At 40.9% G+C, this 17,409-nt stretch overlaps 1 protein-coding gene across 1 annotated transcript in view; it reads left to right on the top strand.

Annotated features, from left to right (window-relative positions):
• The window catches only part of shprh (SNF2 histone linker PHD RING helicase), a 112,575-nt gene that overhangs the window by 51,059 nt on the left and 44,107 nt on the right, over nucleotides 1-17,409 (top strand). The window contains exons 13-17 of the mRNA XM_060852229.1: nucleotides 5,467-5,630; nucleotides 6,796-7,052; nucleotides 13,737-13,858; nucleotides 14,946-15,034; nucleotides 15,162-15,254. Of these exons, the coding sequence (XP_060708212.1) occupies nucleotides 5,467-5,630; nucleotides 6,796-7,052; nucleotides 13,737-13,858; nucleotides 14,946-15,034; nucleotides 15,162-15,254 (725 nt within the window). The remainder of the gene's footprint in view (nucleotides 1-5,466; nucleotides 5,631-6,795; nucleotides 7,053-13,736; nucleotides 13,859-14,945; nucleotides 15,035-15,161; nucleotides 15,255-17,409) is intronic.

Below are 17,409 nucleotides of genomic sequence, written 5' to 3'. Positions count from 1 at the left end.
TGGACGAGATGCGGTGGAGAGCATCGTTGATCGAGTCTGGGGGGAAATTGCGGTCTTTGAAGAAGGAGGCGTCTGGGTTGTATGGTATTGGAACTGGTCCTCCTGGGAGCAGATGCGGCAGAGACGAAGGAATTGGGAATATGGGATGGCATTTTTACAGGGGGCAGGGTGGGAGGAGGTGTAGTCTAGGTAGCTGTGAGGGTCAGTTTATAGTAAATGTCCGTGTTGATTCGGTCGCCTGAAATTTACTATAAACCGACCGACTCCCACACCTCCTCCTACCCTGCCCCCTGTAAAAACGCCATCCCATATTCCCAATTCCTTCGTCTCCGCCGCATCTGCTCCCAAGAGGACCAGTTCCAATACCATACAATCCAGATGGCCTCTTTCTTCAAAGACCGCAATTTCCCCCCAGATGTGATCGACGATGCTCTCCACCTCATCTCCTCCACTTCCCGCTCCTCTGCCCTTGAGCCCCGCTCTTCCAATCGCCACCAAGACAGAATCCCACTGGTCCTCATCTACCACCCCACCAACATCCATATACTTCGTATCATCTGTCGTCATTTCCGCCACCTCCAAACGGACCCCACCACCAGAGATATATTTCTCTCCCCTCCCCTATCAGCGTTCCGAAAAGACCACTCCCTCTGTGACTCCCTCGTCAGGTCCACACTCCCCACCAATCCAACCTCCACTCCCGGCACCTTCCCCTGCAACCGCAAGAAATGCAAAACTTGCATCCACACCTCCCCCCACCCCCCCACCCCCACTTCCCAACAAGGCCTCAAGGGACCTTCCATATCCGCCACATATTCACCTGCATCTCCACCCACATCACTTACTGGATCCGCTTCACCTGATGTGGCCTCCTCCTATATTGGGGAGACAGGCCGCCTACTTGCGGAATGATTCAGAGAACACCTCTGGGACACTCGGGCCAACCAACCCAACCACCCCATGGCTCAACACTTCAACTCCCCCTCCCACTCCACCAAGGACATACAGGTCCTTTGACTCCTCCATTGTCCGACCATAGCAACACGACGGTTGGAGGAAGAGCACCTCATCTTCCGCCTAGGAACCCTCCAACCACAAGGGATGAACTCAGATTTCTCCAGTTTCCTCATTTCCCCTCCCCCCACCTTGTCTCAGTCCCAACCCTCAAACTCAGAACCACCTTCCTAACCTGCAATCTTCTTCCTCACCTCTCCGCCCCCACCCCCACCCCCACTCCAGCCTATCATCCTCTCCTTAACCTCCTTCTACCTATCGCATTTCCAACGCCCCTCCCCCAAGTCCCTCCTCCCTACCTTTTATCTTGGCCTGCATGGCACACTTTCCTCATTCCTGAAGAAGGGCTAAGCCCAAAACGTCGATTCTCCTGCTCCTTGGATGCTGCCTGACCTGCTGCGCTTTTCCAGCAACACATTTTCAGCTCTGATCTCCAGCATCTGCAGTCCTCACTTTCTCCTAAAGGAATGATACAATATACCTTTGGAGCAGATGGGACCTGAACTAAGGTCTCCTGTTTCATAGGTACAATATTATCACTGCATCTCATGAGCCCTCATTAGATTCAGTAAACTAGACTTAATTACCAGTCGATTAGCCTGGTGTGCATGAAGCTGTCGTGGGAAAGATGAATAAATTGTTTATCCTCACCAGGAATTCACTCTTAGAGGAAGTTTGGTCCTGAAGTGCAGTTGATTCAAATTTTTTCTCAATAGACTAAATCAATGAGTTCAGATTTCAATTGCAGCTTTAAGAGAGGATCATTCATGTTAGAATGGAAGGTGACAGAAGCCTGCAGTACGTGGTGAATGCGTGATTTTGGAAGTGCTGTATGTATGCCCAGTACTCCATCATGTGTGATGTGTCTCAGGCTGTTAATCCTTACATTCAACGTGTGAAGATTTATTTATTTGATTTTCTAAGTCTCCCTGCAGCTCTACTGTTCAAGCCTCTCAGTTTCCTGTAAATGTTTCATTGTAGTTCTTTCATGCAAAATGTTCTCATTTACCTTTTGTCTGCATTCTGTTTCATTTGGCAGAAATCAGCTGAGTCTTGTTCAAGTCTGTCTGAACTGAATTGTAGTCCTGTTTGTATTTATTAATGTTCTTTTCTTTTGTCTGACCCATATCAATTTCAATATTGTTCCCCCAAATCTCTAATTCAGATCGGCTGTGTAAATAAAATTTCGAGATCCTACCTCTTGGGTAAATCATTGTTCCAGACAGAAAAATAACCATGGATCACTACTCATGTACCTTACACTTATTAACAAGCAATGGGAAATGAAGAGCATCCAAAGTTAAATTTCCCTGAATGGCTAAAGACAGAGGGCCAAATCTTCTGAGGAGTGGCAGTCAATAAAGGATTGCCACCTTATTTCATTTTTCCTCATTTGGAGGTCCACGTTTTTTGCTGGGTTTTGCAGGGCCTCTTGAGAAGCTTGGCGTATACCTGATCTGGAGCCATCTATTACAGTGCAGGATCAGCATGGGAGACCAAGCCACAAAACTTGTTTTGTAGTAACTGCTCTATTCTTGGGTTTAAAAATCCAAAAGACACTTTGACAAACAATGCAGAAAAGGTGATTGGCTGAGGGAGTAGGGTGGTAGATGGGTGGTTGAGAGGATAGGTTGGCAGGTGAGTAAGTGAGGGGATAGAATAGCAGGTGGGTGAGACTTATTGTCAGGAGCATGGGCAAGTTAGGGGCTATTGAGGGTGTCAGCTTGGGTTTGTGGGCTCTTTAGATTGGGGGCTGGGGGTGGAGAATGACTTGGGTCAGGGTATTGGTTTTAGGGATGGAGGTGAGCTGAATTGGGAAGGTGGTGTTAAAGATCTTGGTTTTATAGCTACCCAAGAGTTAGAGCAGATATGTAATCCTATTGCCTTGTCCGAGCTCACTATTAATGTAAGTAAAGCTGGAACCCTCTGAAATTTGCTATTCTCAATTTAATGTAAAAGGCTTTTTTGGAGGCCTCTGAAGAAATGATCACCAGCCTCGCTGGGTTGCATTGTATGTTACTGAGGATGTAAAGTTGGAGATTGCAGAAACTCTTGTCAACAAAACAAAAGAAAAAGACTGTGAATGATGGAAATGTGAAATGAAAACAGGAAGTGCTGGAGAAACTCAGCAGATTTGACAGCATTTGTGGGGCAAGAAATAGTATTTCAAGTCTAATATAGCTTTTTAAAAATTCTGATAACAGTATGGATATAAAATTGGCTAAGAAAACAGAGACTTGTTATGAATGCTTGTTTTTCTGACTGGAGGGTAGTGTGAAATTCTCTCTTGGGCTTCGGTGTTGGAACCAGTGCAGATTATTACACATATTAATGACCTGGTCATGGATATGCAGGACATAATCTCACATTGTGTAGATGATAGAAAACTGAGAAGTATAATAAAAAATATAGACTGGTGAAGTGCAAAGTGTTTCATTCTGATAGTAGAAATGAGATAGATTGTTTTTATCTAAGTGGTGCAAGATTGAAATGGGTACAGGACTAGGAAATTCTTGACGTTACACATACACAATACTTTAAAGATGGCAGAATGCATTTAGCCAGCTACTAAAATGGCATGTGAGATTCTTGTCTTTATAAGTGGTGGTATTGAGACTTCTAAAATCAAGGAAGTTAGACAACACTGATTAAGTGATGGCTGCAGGACTGTGTTCACTTCTGGACAGCACACCTTTAGGAAAGATATCAAGGCCTTAAGAGAAGGTTCAAAATGCATTTACTAGAATAGTGCCAGGGTGAAAGATCTCAGTTATGGTTGAGAGATTGGAAAACCTGCAGTCATTCATGGATCATGAAGGACTTTGGTGAAATAAATAAGAGAAACTCTCAGTGACAGGAGGACTGGTAATCAGAAGAAACAAATTTATGATAATTACAAAATAATCACACGTGATCTAAGAGAGAGAATTCTGCAGCAAGTTGTTTTAATCTGAAATGCATAACCTGAAAGGGTAGTGGTAACATCTGCAGTAGTAAATTCCAAATTGGATAAGCACGTGAAGTAGAAACATTTGCAGGGCTACAAGGAATGGGCAGGTAGATGGGGTTAATTTGATAATTCCTTTAAGAACAAGTGCTAGTAAAATGATTTGAATGGCATCCTCTTAAAAAATTATTCCACAATACATACTATTTCAAAATCTTTATCTGCAACGTATCCATTATTGCAATATCTTTTGGGGCAACCTACCTTTAACTATGATGTGGAGGTGCTGGTGTTGGACTGGGATGGACAAAATTATAAATCACACAACACCAGGTTATAGTCTAACAGGTTTATTTGGAAGTACTAACTTTTGGAGCATTGCTTCTTCATCAGGGAGCTGTGGAGCAGACTAATAAGACACAGAATTTATAGCAAAAGATTACAGTGTCATGTAACTGAGACAATATATTGAACAAACCTAGATTTCCTCATTGCAAAAATCATATGGAGAACAGCTTAAAAAAATGTGCTTGATCAGGTACCAGTGTCCGTGTAGATGTCAGCAGAAATATTTTGAAGTGGTGGGGGAGAATGGTGTTGTGATTTTTAACTTTACCGTTAACAAATAATTCCCTCCTTCAGTTGGTAATTCACATGTAATTGTGTTATGGGTGTTGTTTCAAAGTGTTGCCCTGTATTTGCATTTTTTAAAAATCAGATGTTTTAATCAGATTACCTACAGTCTAGAAACAAGCCCTACAGTCTAGAAACAAGCCCTATGGCCCAACACCAACCCTCCGAAGAGTAACCCACCCAGACCTATTTCCCTCTGACTAATGCACCTAACTCTATGGGCAATTTAACATGGCCAGTTCACCTGACCTGCACATCTTTGGACTGTGGGAGGAAACTGGAGTACCCAGAGGAAACCCACTCAGACACTGGGAGAATGTGCAGACTCCACACGGACAGTTACCCAGGGCTGGGATTGAACCTGGGACCCTGATGCTGTGAGGCAGCAGTGCTAACCACAGAGCCACTGTGCCGCCCATTTTCTACTTTCTTTAATTTACTAGAACTAGAATAATCCTTTATCCTTATTGGACTCTAAATATTCTGATTAGAGCAGTAACATACATATTCTTGAAATCCTTGCTTTTTTTGTTACTTGTGTTACTAATTCGATCTTAAGATAATTAGTTATTATTATGGACCGAAGGTTTCTGTATTTTGTTTGTATACCTATTTCTTTCAATAAATGGGTCAACACTGCGAATGAAATAGTGATTTTTGACAGGAGTATGCTGAGTGTTGCACAGGAGTGCAGGGAGTGTCAATGTGTTAAATGGGAAATATTGTTTTCAAGTTAGTTAGATACTAACGGGGCTATCAGGATTTATTTTGGGCTTTTGAAAAGGTACATATGCTGAGTCAGTCAAATTGCTTTCATTTTTGTTTAACTTTTGCCAATGATGTGCCTGACATATTTCTCATTTTTCCCTCAGACTTGTATGGATTAGTTTTGTTTTTGGGTGTAGACCCTTACTGGGTTAAACACTGGTGGGACCAACTTCTATACCAACCTTACTGCAGGAAGAATCCAATTCCAATGTACACCCTTATCGCAAAAATCATGTGGAGAACAGCAAAAAAAGATGTGCTTGATCAGGTACCAGTGTCTGTGTAAATGTTAGCAGAAATACTTTGAGATGGTGGGGGAGAATGCAAAAGCCAAACAAGGAAGCTCTCAGCAGGTTATAAGGTAAACTTTGACCTAAATAATCTGGGCAAGTTGTCAGTCTCTGTCATGCCCTCCATGACAAACTCACACTTCAGTAGCAATGATTTTCGGGCTTCTTGCCTTGCCAGCACTGTCCTTGACTAAATCCTGGTTGAGATGGACACATGGACAATTGCAGCTATTAATTCAGTCTCCTTAATCTTCCTAGCTCCTTTACCTGACAACTTTAGCTCAAAATGAATTCAAGCCATGTTAGGCCCAATGTCTACCTAGTTGATACACACTGTTCCCACTGAGACAGTATGGGGGAGTGCCAAAATTATGGGTTATGTTCCTCATTTACCCATGTAAAGACACTAAAGTCTTTTTTTATTATTATTTGGCTGCCAAGAGCACCTGCAAAATGTCACAATCCAGTTTTCAGGTCAGAGGTTCTCCGGTATCTTGAGGCAAAGGATGTTAGTCAATATGTTGGCATCATTCCACCTATTACACTGCTGCAAGATGAGTACAGTACAGTTCAGTTTTTAACCCAGTAATGTAATTAATGTGAGAAAACATGCACCAGAACAAATAGTTTCATAATTTTACAATTGACATAGACAGAGCGAACAGTTAATATGGGCACCTCTCACAAGACTCGAGATATAGTAAGAAGCTGGGCTGTACACTGCTGTGCTGACTGAATGGATTTAGTTGAGGGAAGTTGTAACACTGCTATGCTACGGTTTGGGTGATTTGTTATTTTCTACCCAGTTCAAGCATTGAGCGGTGAGTTTTCTATATTACTTTTGTCTGAAATTTGATAATCCCTTATTATAGTGTCCCAATCTCTGATTAACCATTTATTTGGCTGTTCTACTGAGGTGTTGTTCATCTAATTTTACACATAATATTCAGCATAAAGCATGTAGGAATACTGGGAATTGAATCATTATTCTTTCACCACTTTCTCTGCTAGCTACAGTGGAATGCCACCTCTAAATTCCAGGATGCAATTGTGAATGTTTCTATGAAACCATTCAGTTTTGTCCGAGTGTTCATGGGTTTGATCAATAAACTCGGCATTTCTTGTGTGCTGCTTTTCTCCCAGATCCAGATCCCACCTCAGACCGAAGAAGTTCACTGGCTACGATTTTCACCAGTAGAAAGACACTTTTACCATCGGCAGCATGAGATTTGCTCCCAGGATGCACTGCAAAAGCTGAGGAAGATTTTCGATTGGAATACCAAGTTGAGCAGTTTGGACAGGCGGACAGTTAGTTCCATTTTGTATCCCTTGCTGAGATTAAGACAAGCATGCTGTCACCCACAGGCTGTACGAGGAGAGTTCCTCCCACTGCAGAAGAGGTACATGTCGAATTACTTAAATGGCTTGCTTCTCTGCTCTAACATTTGATTCAATTGGGATCCCAAAGTTTGGACCATAACATTTCTAAGGCAATGTTAAACTGTGTCAAAGTCACACAGCGCATACATGTATTGAAATTACAACATAGAAACCAATCGCTAAGCTCAACCAGTTCTTGTCAGCATTTACCTTTGTACGTTAGAAGAGAGAAGTAAATTGAACTTTTTAAGAAAATTTCCCTGTACGTATGCAGAGCTATTTTATTCTTTCTCCTTCAAACAGTGTATGCATGTTTTCCCTCAAGATCTCTATTGGTGCAGTTGAAGTTTTAAAGTGACCCACAGTAAACTATTTAGGGTTAAATCTGACATATGGTTTATTCGTTTATTAAATCTGGAAATGATTGTCATAACACATGCACATAGACAAGTGTACAAGGAAGGAGACAAAGAAAGGAATGTATTTAGAGTCATACAGATCTATTGTATGGAAACAGGCCCTTTGCCCAACTTGCCCATGCAATCCAGTTTTCACAATTAAACAGTCTAATTTGCCTGCATTTGGTCCCTATCCCTACATATCTATCCCATCCATGTACCTGTCTAAATGTTTCTTAAATGAAAAAAATTGTACTCACTTTCGCCATTACCTCTGGCAACCCATTCCAGACACTCACCACCCTCTGTGTGAAAAAGTTGTCCCTCTGGACCCTTGTGTATCTTCCTCCTCTTATGTCCTTGAGTTTTATACTCCCCTACCAAGGGGAAACACTACTGGCTATCTACCTTATCTAGGCCTGTCATGATTTTATAGACTTCTATAAGGTCACCTCTCAGACTCTTATACTCCAGGGAAAGAAGTCCCAGTCTATCCAACCTTTCAGACAAGGTAGCATCCAGTAAATCTTTTCTGCACTTCATCTAGTTTAATCGTATCTTTTCCATGGTAGGGTGACCAGAACTGCACACAATATGCCAAATGTGACCTTACCAACATCTTTACAGCTAGCTACATCAAGATGTCCCAACTTCTATACTCATTGCTCAGATCGATGAAGCAAGCATACTGAAAGCCGCCTTCACAGACCTCTCTCCCAATGACTCCACTTTCAAGGAGCAATGAACTTACTTATGATTAAGAATAGATTATAAAGCAAAGATGCAATTGTGAAATCACATGAATGCCACTCCAGAAAGTAAATGTCCAGTTTTCATCAGTCTTTCTATGGAAACTCAGATTCAGATTTTTTCAGCAAACCAAGGCATGTGTTGCAGGATTTATTTTTACTTTCGAAAGCTGATTGGAGGCAGATGTTGGTAGGTAAAGGGACGGATGGAAAATGGAAAGCCTTCAGAAATGAGATAACAAGAATCCAGAGAAAGTATATTCCTGTCAGGGTGAAAGGAAGGCTGGTAGGTATAGGGAATGCTGGATGACTAAAGAAATTGAGGGTTCGGTTGAGAAAAAGAAGGAAGCATATGTCAGGTACAGACAGGATAGATCGAGTGAATCCTTAGAAGAGTGCAAAGAAAGTAGGAGTATACTTAAGAGGGAAATCAGGAGGACAAAACAGGGACAAGAGATAGCTCTGGCAAATAGAATTAAGGAGAATCTAAAGAGTTTTTACAAATATGTTGAGGACAAAAGGGTAACATGGGAGAGAATAGGGCCCCTCAAAGAACCACAGAAAATGGGGGAGATACCAAATGAATATTTTGCATCAGTATTTACTGTGGAAAAGGATATGGAAGATATAGACTGTAGGGAAATAGATGGTGACATCTTGCCAAATGTGCAGAAAACAGAGAAGGAAGTGCTGGATGTCTTGAAATGGTTAAGGGTGGATAAATCCCCAGGACCTGATCAGGTGTACCCGAGAACTCTGTGGGAAGCTAGAGAAGTGATTGCTGGGCCTCTGGCTGAGATATTTGTATCATCGATAGTCACAGGTGAAGTGCCAGAAGACTGGAGGTTGGCAAACGTGGTGCCACTGTTTAAGAAGGGTGGTAAAGACAAGCCATGGAATGATAGACTGGTGAGCCTGACCTCAGTGTTGGGCAAGTTGTTGGAGGGAATCCTGAGGGACAGGATGTACATGTGTTTAGAAAGGCAAGGACTTATTCGGGATAGTCAACATGGCTTTGTGCGTGGAAAATCATGCCTCACAAACTTGATTGAGTTTTTTTGAAGAGGTAACAAAGAAGATTGAGGGCAGAGCAGTAGATGTGATCTATATGGACTTCAGTAAGGCTTTCGACAAGGTTCCCCATGGGAGCCTGATTAGCAAGGTTAGATCTCACGGAATACAGGGAGAACTAGCCATTTGGATACAGAAGTGGCTCAAAGGTAGAAGACACTGGGTGGTGGTGAAGGTTTGTTTTTCAGACTGGAGGTCTGTGACTAGTGGAGTGCCACAAGGATTGGTGCTGGGCCATCTACTTTTTATCATTTACATAAATGATTTGGATGCGAGCATAAGAGGCACAGTTAGTAAGTTTGCAGATGACACCAAAATTGGAAGTGTAGTGGACAGTGAAGAGGGTTACCTCCGATTACAACAGGATCTGGACCAGATGTGCCAGTGGGCTGAGAAGTGGCAGATAGAGTTTAATTTAGATAAATGCAAGGTGCTGCATTTTGGGAAAGCAAATCTTAGCAGGACTTATACACTTAATGGTAAGGTCCTAGGGAGTGTTGCTGAACAAAGAGACCTTGGAGTGCAGGTTCATAGCTCCTTGAAAGTGGAGTCGCAGGTAGATAGGATAGTGAAGAAGGCATTTAGTATGCCTTCCTTTATTGGTCAGAGTATTGAGTACAGGAGTTGGGAGGTCATGTTGCGGCTGTACAGGACGTTGGTTAGGCCACTGTTGGAATATTATGTGCAATTCTGGTCTCCTTCCTATCAGAAAGATGTTGTGAAACTTGAAAGGGTTCAGAAAAGATTTACAAGGATGTTGCCAGGGTTGGAGGATCTGAGCTACAGGGAGAGGCTGAACAGGCCGGGGTCTGTTTTCCCTGGAGCGTTGGAGGCTGAGGGGGGGTGACCTTGTAGAGGTTTATAAAATCATGAGGGGCATGGATAGGATAAATAGACAAAGTCTTTTCCCTGGGATCGGGAAGTCCAGAACTAGAGGGCATAGGTTTAGGGTGAGAGGGGAAAGATATAAAAGAGACCTATGAGGCAACATTTTCACGGAGAGGGTGGTACGTGTATGGAATGAGCTGCCAGAGGGTGTGGTGGAGACTGGTACAATTGCAACATTTAAGAGGCATTTGAATGTATATATGAATAGGAAGGGTTTGGAGGGATATGGGCCGGGTGCTAGCAGGTGGGACTAGATTGGGTTGGGATATCTGGTCGGCATGGACGGGTTGGACTGAAGAGTCTGTTTCCATGCTGTACATCTCTATGACTCTATGACTGTAAAGGTGACAAAGGCTTAGCATTATAAGGTTGGTCACTTGTCAATCGCAAACAAGGTTTATTTCAGAACTAGGCTTCGAGGAAACTTGGACTTAAGATAGGCTTAGCTATGCCTGGGGTCTGGGTGAGTTTGAATAAAAGATTGTTAGTAGACTGACTTAATGTTAACAGCAGATTTGTCTTTTACCAGACTGAGGGAAAGCTTCAGAAATATACAATTAAAGCCTTTTAAAGACTACAAGTGTTTTGGTCTTCTGATGTATCCATCAAAGTTAAGTCGCATTACTTACTGGAATGTTTTCCCCTGGTGAAAATCATTTTTCATTGCATTAGTTAGGTAGTAAGCTATTAACCTGATTTCAGACATAACCAATTTTGATAGCTTCCTGTGTTTAGCAGACCCTGCTGGGGATACATATCATGTCCTTTTTTTTTGTTGATTGCAAGATCAATACAATGCAAGGGTATGAGATCCAGGAGAATGGTGTTTGAGCTCCGTTCTAATAATTGATAATTGGGAGTTTCCAGTAATGTATTTAATTTGTATCATGGGTTTTAGCCCGACAAAGCTCATTTCATTTTGAAGTTCAAGCACAAAAGTAAAGCTTTTAAAACAATTTATGGTCGTTTAAAATGCATTCATTGTCAACAAATAATCTTTATGTTCAGTTGATCAGTGCCATGTCCGTTTAACCTCTTTCCTTTCAACTGTGTGTCCAATCTAATCTTCAATGTTGACATGGTTTATGATTGAGACAGAAACTATGAAAATAGTTTTCACAGCTCTGCAGCTGCTTGCGTGGACAGGTTTCTGTTTAATAATCCATTGCCATATCACACTGGAAATCAAGCCCCTCTGTTACTGGAATTGTCACTGAATTAAAGCTTGTATCAAAGTGTGCAAAACTCTCCAGTTTACCTGTCGTCTTATACGCAAGTTAACAGAGAATACAGACCAGCATTCTGTACCAATAAGAATTGCTGCATATTACAAATACATAAATTCTAGCTATAAGTAAACAACTGTGAACTCTCGACATTCAACTCTCAAGGTTAAAATTCTAATCTCCTTGTAAAAGTGTCTCTACATACAGGCAGACACCACACAAAATTGGTGTTTTGAGTGGAAGTAAAAATTGGGAAGGCATTTCAGCGGTCCTAGTACAAGAGTTCACTGAGATGATCCGTTTTGTTTGTCAGGCCTTGGACCTTGTTGATCTCCCTTCTCAAAGTGTTTTTGTTTGGGTAGAGGAGGCATACAGAGACAGGTTTACAATTATAACATCTCTGACTTATTGACTAAAAGCCACAGCTTATAGCAGCTGATGAGGGAAAATAAACTGATACGTTTTAGATTTTAGGTGTTTATTTCTGCAAATTAAAGACAGCACCTCCCTTTTCAGAGATCTGAAGGCTTCTGCTGTATCATTCACACCCATAAGCTGTTCAGATGCTTGGGATCCAATCATGTAGCTGTTGCAGGCAGAAGGCCTTTGTCATGGACAACACACAGACCAATCAGCTAATTGTTGCTGACCAAACCTCCCTTCATACACAATCCCTGACCACAGTCCATTTGCTGGAACAAGCAACAGTGTAAACAGCACTTGCAATAAGTGAAGATAGCTTGTTTTTTAAAAGGTGCAGCAGTCCCTTGCATTTTGTAGATGGTACACACTGCTGCTGCTGTATTCTGTGGTCGAAGAAGTAAATGTTTGAGATGATAATCAAGTACGCTACTTTGCCCTGAAAAGTGTTAAACTTTCTGAATGTTGTTGAAGCTTCTCTCATCAAGGCAAATGGGGAGTATTCCATCACATTCATGACTTGTGCCTTTTAGGTGGTGGACAGCATCTGGGGAGACAGGAGGTGAGTTATTTGTTGCAGGCTTCCTTGCCTCTGACCTCCTCTTAGGTCCATAATGTTTATATGGCTAGTCCGTTTCCATTTCAGGTCAACGGTAACTCTCGAATGTTGATAGTGGGTGATTCAGCAATGGGAATGCTGTTGAATATCAAGGGACAATGATTAGATTTTCTCTTGTTGGAGCTGGTTGTTGCCTGGCTGTTGAGGTATGTATGCTATTTGCCATTTGTCAGTCCTGCTGCATTTGGGCATGGACTGTCAGTACCTGAGGAATCATAAATGCTGCTTGATATTATGTAATCCTTGGTGAACATCCCCTCATCTGACTTAAGGTGGAGGGATGGTTGTTGATGAAGCAACTTTGGCCTAGGACACGACCTTCAGAAACTCTTGCTGAGATCCTGGAGCTGAGATGATTGATTTCCAGTAAACCAGTCATACTGTTTTTTTTGTCAGGTGTAACTCTAACCAGTGTTGTATATTCTCCCTGAATCCCATTCATTCTAGTTTTGCTAGGGCTTCTTGATACCACACTTAGTCAAATATGCCCTTGATGCCTGGGGCAGTCACTCTCCTCTCACCTCTGGAATTGAGTTCTTTTGTCCATGTTTTAACCAAGGCTGTTATGAGGTCAGGAGCTGAATGGCCCTGCCAGAACCCAAGCTGGTCATTGCTGAGTAGGTGCTGCATGACGCTCCTGTTGATGACACATACCATCACATTTTACTGATGATTGTAAGTGGACTGCTGCTTCATAAAGCACGCAAAAATAAAAATTGCTGGAGAAACTCAGCAGGTCCAGTACAATCTGTGGAGAGAAAACATGGTTACATTTCAAGTCCTGTGATCCTTCTTCAAGACTAGTTTGTCCTGCTTTTTGTGGACCGTTCATACCAGGGCAATTTTCCACATTGCTGGATATATGCCAGTACTGTAGCTGGACTGGAACGCACAAGGGGTGTGGCTAGCTCTGGAGCACAAATCATCAGTACTTTTGTTGGAATGTTGTCACACCATTCAGCCCCTTTACCTGTTCTTTGATCTCATGTAGAATGAATCAAATTGGCTGAAGACTAGCATCTATAATGCTACAATTCTGGAGGAAACTAAGGATTAGACACTTATACAACATTCATCAGTGACCGTTTCAGTTTGATCCTTCACCACCTGGTTTAATTGCGATGGATTGATAGCCAAACCTTTATTCACAAGTCTTTGAAATGTCACGAGATCCCGAATGATTCAGTGTCAAGAGTACTAGCAGCTGAACTAAAGCAGACATTCAAGGGTGTGTGCATGTTTTTGACCTTGCAAATGCAAAGTGTTTGGCAATTTTTGTTTAGATTATTTTCTTACACACCTACTTTTTAAAAAAATATTTTTATGTTTGCAGTACCATGACAATGGAGGAACTCCTAAAGTCTCTTCAGAAAAAATGTTGTACAGAATGTGAAGAGGCTCATCGGCAGCTAGTGTGTGCTCTTAATGGATTGGCTGGCATTCATATTATCAGAGGTAAACACCAGTTACAAGAGAGTTTTGCATCTAAATATAATGAATAATTATGAAGCTACTATTTTTAATGAAATATCTATGGGACTAGGATGGATAAATTTTGTTTAAGACTTTATAGGAGATAAACTGCACTGATTGTGTTGAATGATCACTTTCTTCATTAGAGCTGAATGTTTCGCTCTGTGGCCAACATTCTGCCCATTCATTCTAATAGATGGAAAATCACAAGCTGCTATGGACAGGGACGAAGTACCCAAGCCAATATCTGAATTTGAGTCTTCTGCCTGAACCCAAAAATGTATTAACTTTGCACCATCTGAAATTAGCTATTATTAGTTGAGTTTGAGTATGTGTGCATTTATTATATATTCAATGATATACTGAATCTGAAATCAATTGACTAGAGCTGAAATCATGCACCAAATTTGGAATGCATTCACCATTTTTCTTAATTTTGAATTATATATTAGGGTTTAAAGAGAAATTGAGTTGGCCACTGGAAGTGGTTCTAATGTGCCTATTAAAACAATTTGACTGATTGTATTGTTGTGACTGCGTATTGATTTTCAGTAGCTTTTCTGACCATCATCATGCTGTTTGAGTCAAACTAATAATGAATAATAATCACATATCACTATTTGTTTTTAACAATGTGATGTTTGAGACAATAGATTTCCTTGCCACACATATGTCTTACTCAAAGATCTGTTATGACCACTTTTAATTATACCAGTAAAAAGATTTTTTATCAGATTAAACAAGTGATTCCAGGGAAAGAACTTGCATTTTTATAGCCCCTTTCATGACCTCAGGATGTCTCGGACATTGCAGCCATAATGTATTTCTGAAATGCAGTCCCTGTTGTTATCAAGGAAATGCAGTAGTCTGTTTGTACACAACAAATTTCCATAAACACCAATTTGATGACCAAATCATGATATTGATTGAGGGATAAATATTGATTTAATACCTTATTTGAAAAATGCCACCTCCAACAGTACTATATTCCCTCATTAGTGTCAGCCAAGAGTTGGTACTTCTATCTGTGAAGTGGGAATGGAAGCAATTCAATGATTTTATATTACAGGCGAATTTGTAACAGCAGTTGAATATTACAGAGAAGTTCTGCGTTCATCCGAAGAGCATAAAGGCAAACTTCAAACAGACTCTTTACAGGTGACTGAGCTAATCTGGATCTTAACTTGCAAATTTGTATATAAATTCCATAATGATCTGTGTTATCGGGAATTTCCAAGAGCCTCATTCTTCACTTACCAATCAACTAAAATGTTGTTCTTTCCAGCGCCTCCACGCTACTCACAATCTTATTGAGCTCCTCGAGGCAAATCACCCAGGGATCCCTCCAACCCTTCGTGATCACAAGCTTCGGGAAGAAGTATGTATCGACCCTCATTAATGCTTCAGTGCTTGTTAACAATACAGAGTCATTCTCCTTTCTTATTTGTCATTTCAGAGTTGACTCTGAAATTGCCCCTCTTCATTTAGCACTGTATGCCTTAGAGTGTTGATGCTGTTGTATCAGCCTTGATTATGTGCTAATGGATTTGAGTCTCAAATATGACACAGATAACAAACATAAAATCTTTAGGGGAAGGCTTAAATCTTAACTCTATGAAATTTGCTGTTGGTATAATCAAGTGGACTGGTTTCAAACTAATTTTAGTGAATGGGCCTATGTGTGGCTGAGGTTGAGTGGGCATATGCAGTGATGAAGCATTGTGCACATGAAGTCAGGAAACTAACACATCTGTACCATGAGTCCAGAAGCTGACCAGAATAATACCACTGATCTGTTGTTAAATTCGTATAAGCCAAGTGAAGGTTGTGGAAAGCAAATGGAGGGAATAATGGCTGTTAATGAAAATTGAATTGAGTAAAAATCTAGAATTAAATTCTGTAATTAAACTCGCTGAATGTTGGGCTAGCTGAATGTTGACCATTTAACCACTATGTTAGTTTGTATACACCCACATCCTTTAAGGAATGAAACATGGTCTCCTTGCCTGGTCTTGTCCACATGTGACCTATGGCCACAGCAATGTGGTTGACTCTTAACTGCCCTCTAGGCAATTATAGATGGATAAAAAATGCTGCCTATATCTTATGAACAAATATAAAAAACGTCTTCACGTTATACATAGTCATACAAACTTGAGAGCATAATGCTACGCTAGATTGTGGTATGTCCATATTTGGAGTACTTTTGTAGTTACTGATCTAATAATAATGAAACAGGCTGAAGGGTCTGAGTAACTATTTTTCAATTCCTGTAATTTTCTCGCTGGATTCTTTAAGCAAATTTATACAGTGTGGATCAAATGGGTGGTTTAATTGCTCTTGTAGAGAATACACAATAAAATGGTGCAGTCATGTCACAAATATTACAACTAAATCCCTGTTCACCTTAGGCCAGACCTTCTTTTCTCCATTGAATGCATTTCAAGACTAATTAATTGGGGACAGGAATCCCTGGCTTTAGATTTTTTTTATGATCCAAATAAAATCTTTCCAAAATCAAAGCAATGCAAATCATAAAATTGTAAAATATCACAAGGAAAATGTTTTTGAAAGAGGACAGAGAAACCAGTTTCAGTGCAGGTTCCTTTTTACCAAGAGATATGAATCTATAAGCAATTGTTAATCACAAACTCTTCACTGACCTCTGTGTTGTATGTGGCAATTAGTCTTGTCACCTTAAATGGCCAAGATAAACACAAACAGAAAATATTGGGAATACTCAGCAGGTCAGGCAGAATCAATATTAGAGGGAAAAACATGGTTTATATTTCTGGTTGATTCACAATTGTGAATGAACTCTGAAGTTGGTTTTGGCATCCCAGGGAGTAAATCCAGGGAAGGAGAGTGATTGAACAGAATGAGAGCAGTCATTGAGGCAGCCTATGACAGTGAGATTCTTGAGAGTCGCTCCAAGGCTGGATGAGCAAAAGTGAAGAACGATAATTCCTTGTGAAATTTAATGAGATTTGATAACCCACTGTTATCTGAGGGAGTTGCTGAGAATTCCATGTGATATATCTTGATTACATTTGATATTTGATGTGTTCAGTGAGGTGTTCAATCACAGTTTATTACCACTAAGTCCCACATATTAATGTTGGCCTGTTCTGAAGGGTCACTGTACCAAAACATTAACTCTGATTTTTCTTTACAGATGCTGCCTGACCTGCTGCAAATTTCCAACATTTTCTGTTTTTGTTCGTTTGTTATTAAGTTTGGGTATTAAATATAGGTTTCCCATGTACTATAGATTGTATTACTGTTATTACGTTGTATAGTAAAGTTTAATGTTCATTTGAAAGCATGGAAATAGATTAGATTACTTATTTACAGTGTGGAAACAGGCCCTTCGGCCCAACAAGTCCACACCGACCTGCTGAAGCGCAACCCACCGAGACCAATTCCCCCACATTTACCCCTTCACCTAACACTTCGGGCAATTTAGCATGGCCAATTCACTTAACCTGCACATTTTTGGACTGTGGGAGGAAAATGAGCTGACTCCACACAGA

Source organism: Hemiscyllium ocellatum, chromosome 3, assembly GCF_020745735.1.
Source record: "Hemiscyllium ocellatum isolate sHemOce1 chromosome 3, sHemOce1.pat.X.cur, whole genome shotgun sequence".
Lineage (NCBI taxonomy): Eukaryota > Metazoa > Chordata > Chondrichthyes > Orectolobiformes > Hemiscylliidae > Hemiscyllium > Hemiscyllium ocellatum.
The sequence above is the reverse complement of the archived record's forward strand: the minus strand, read 5'-3'. Positions and strand labels throughout refer to the sequence as shown.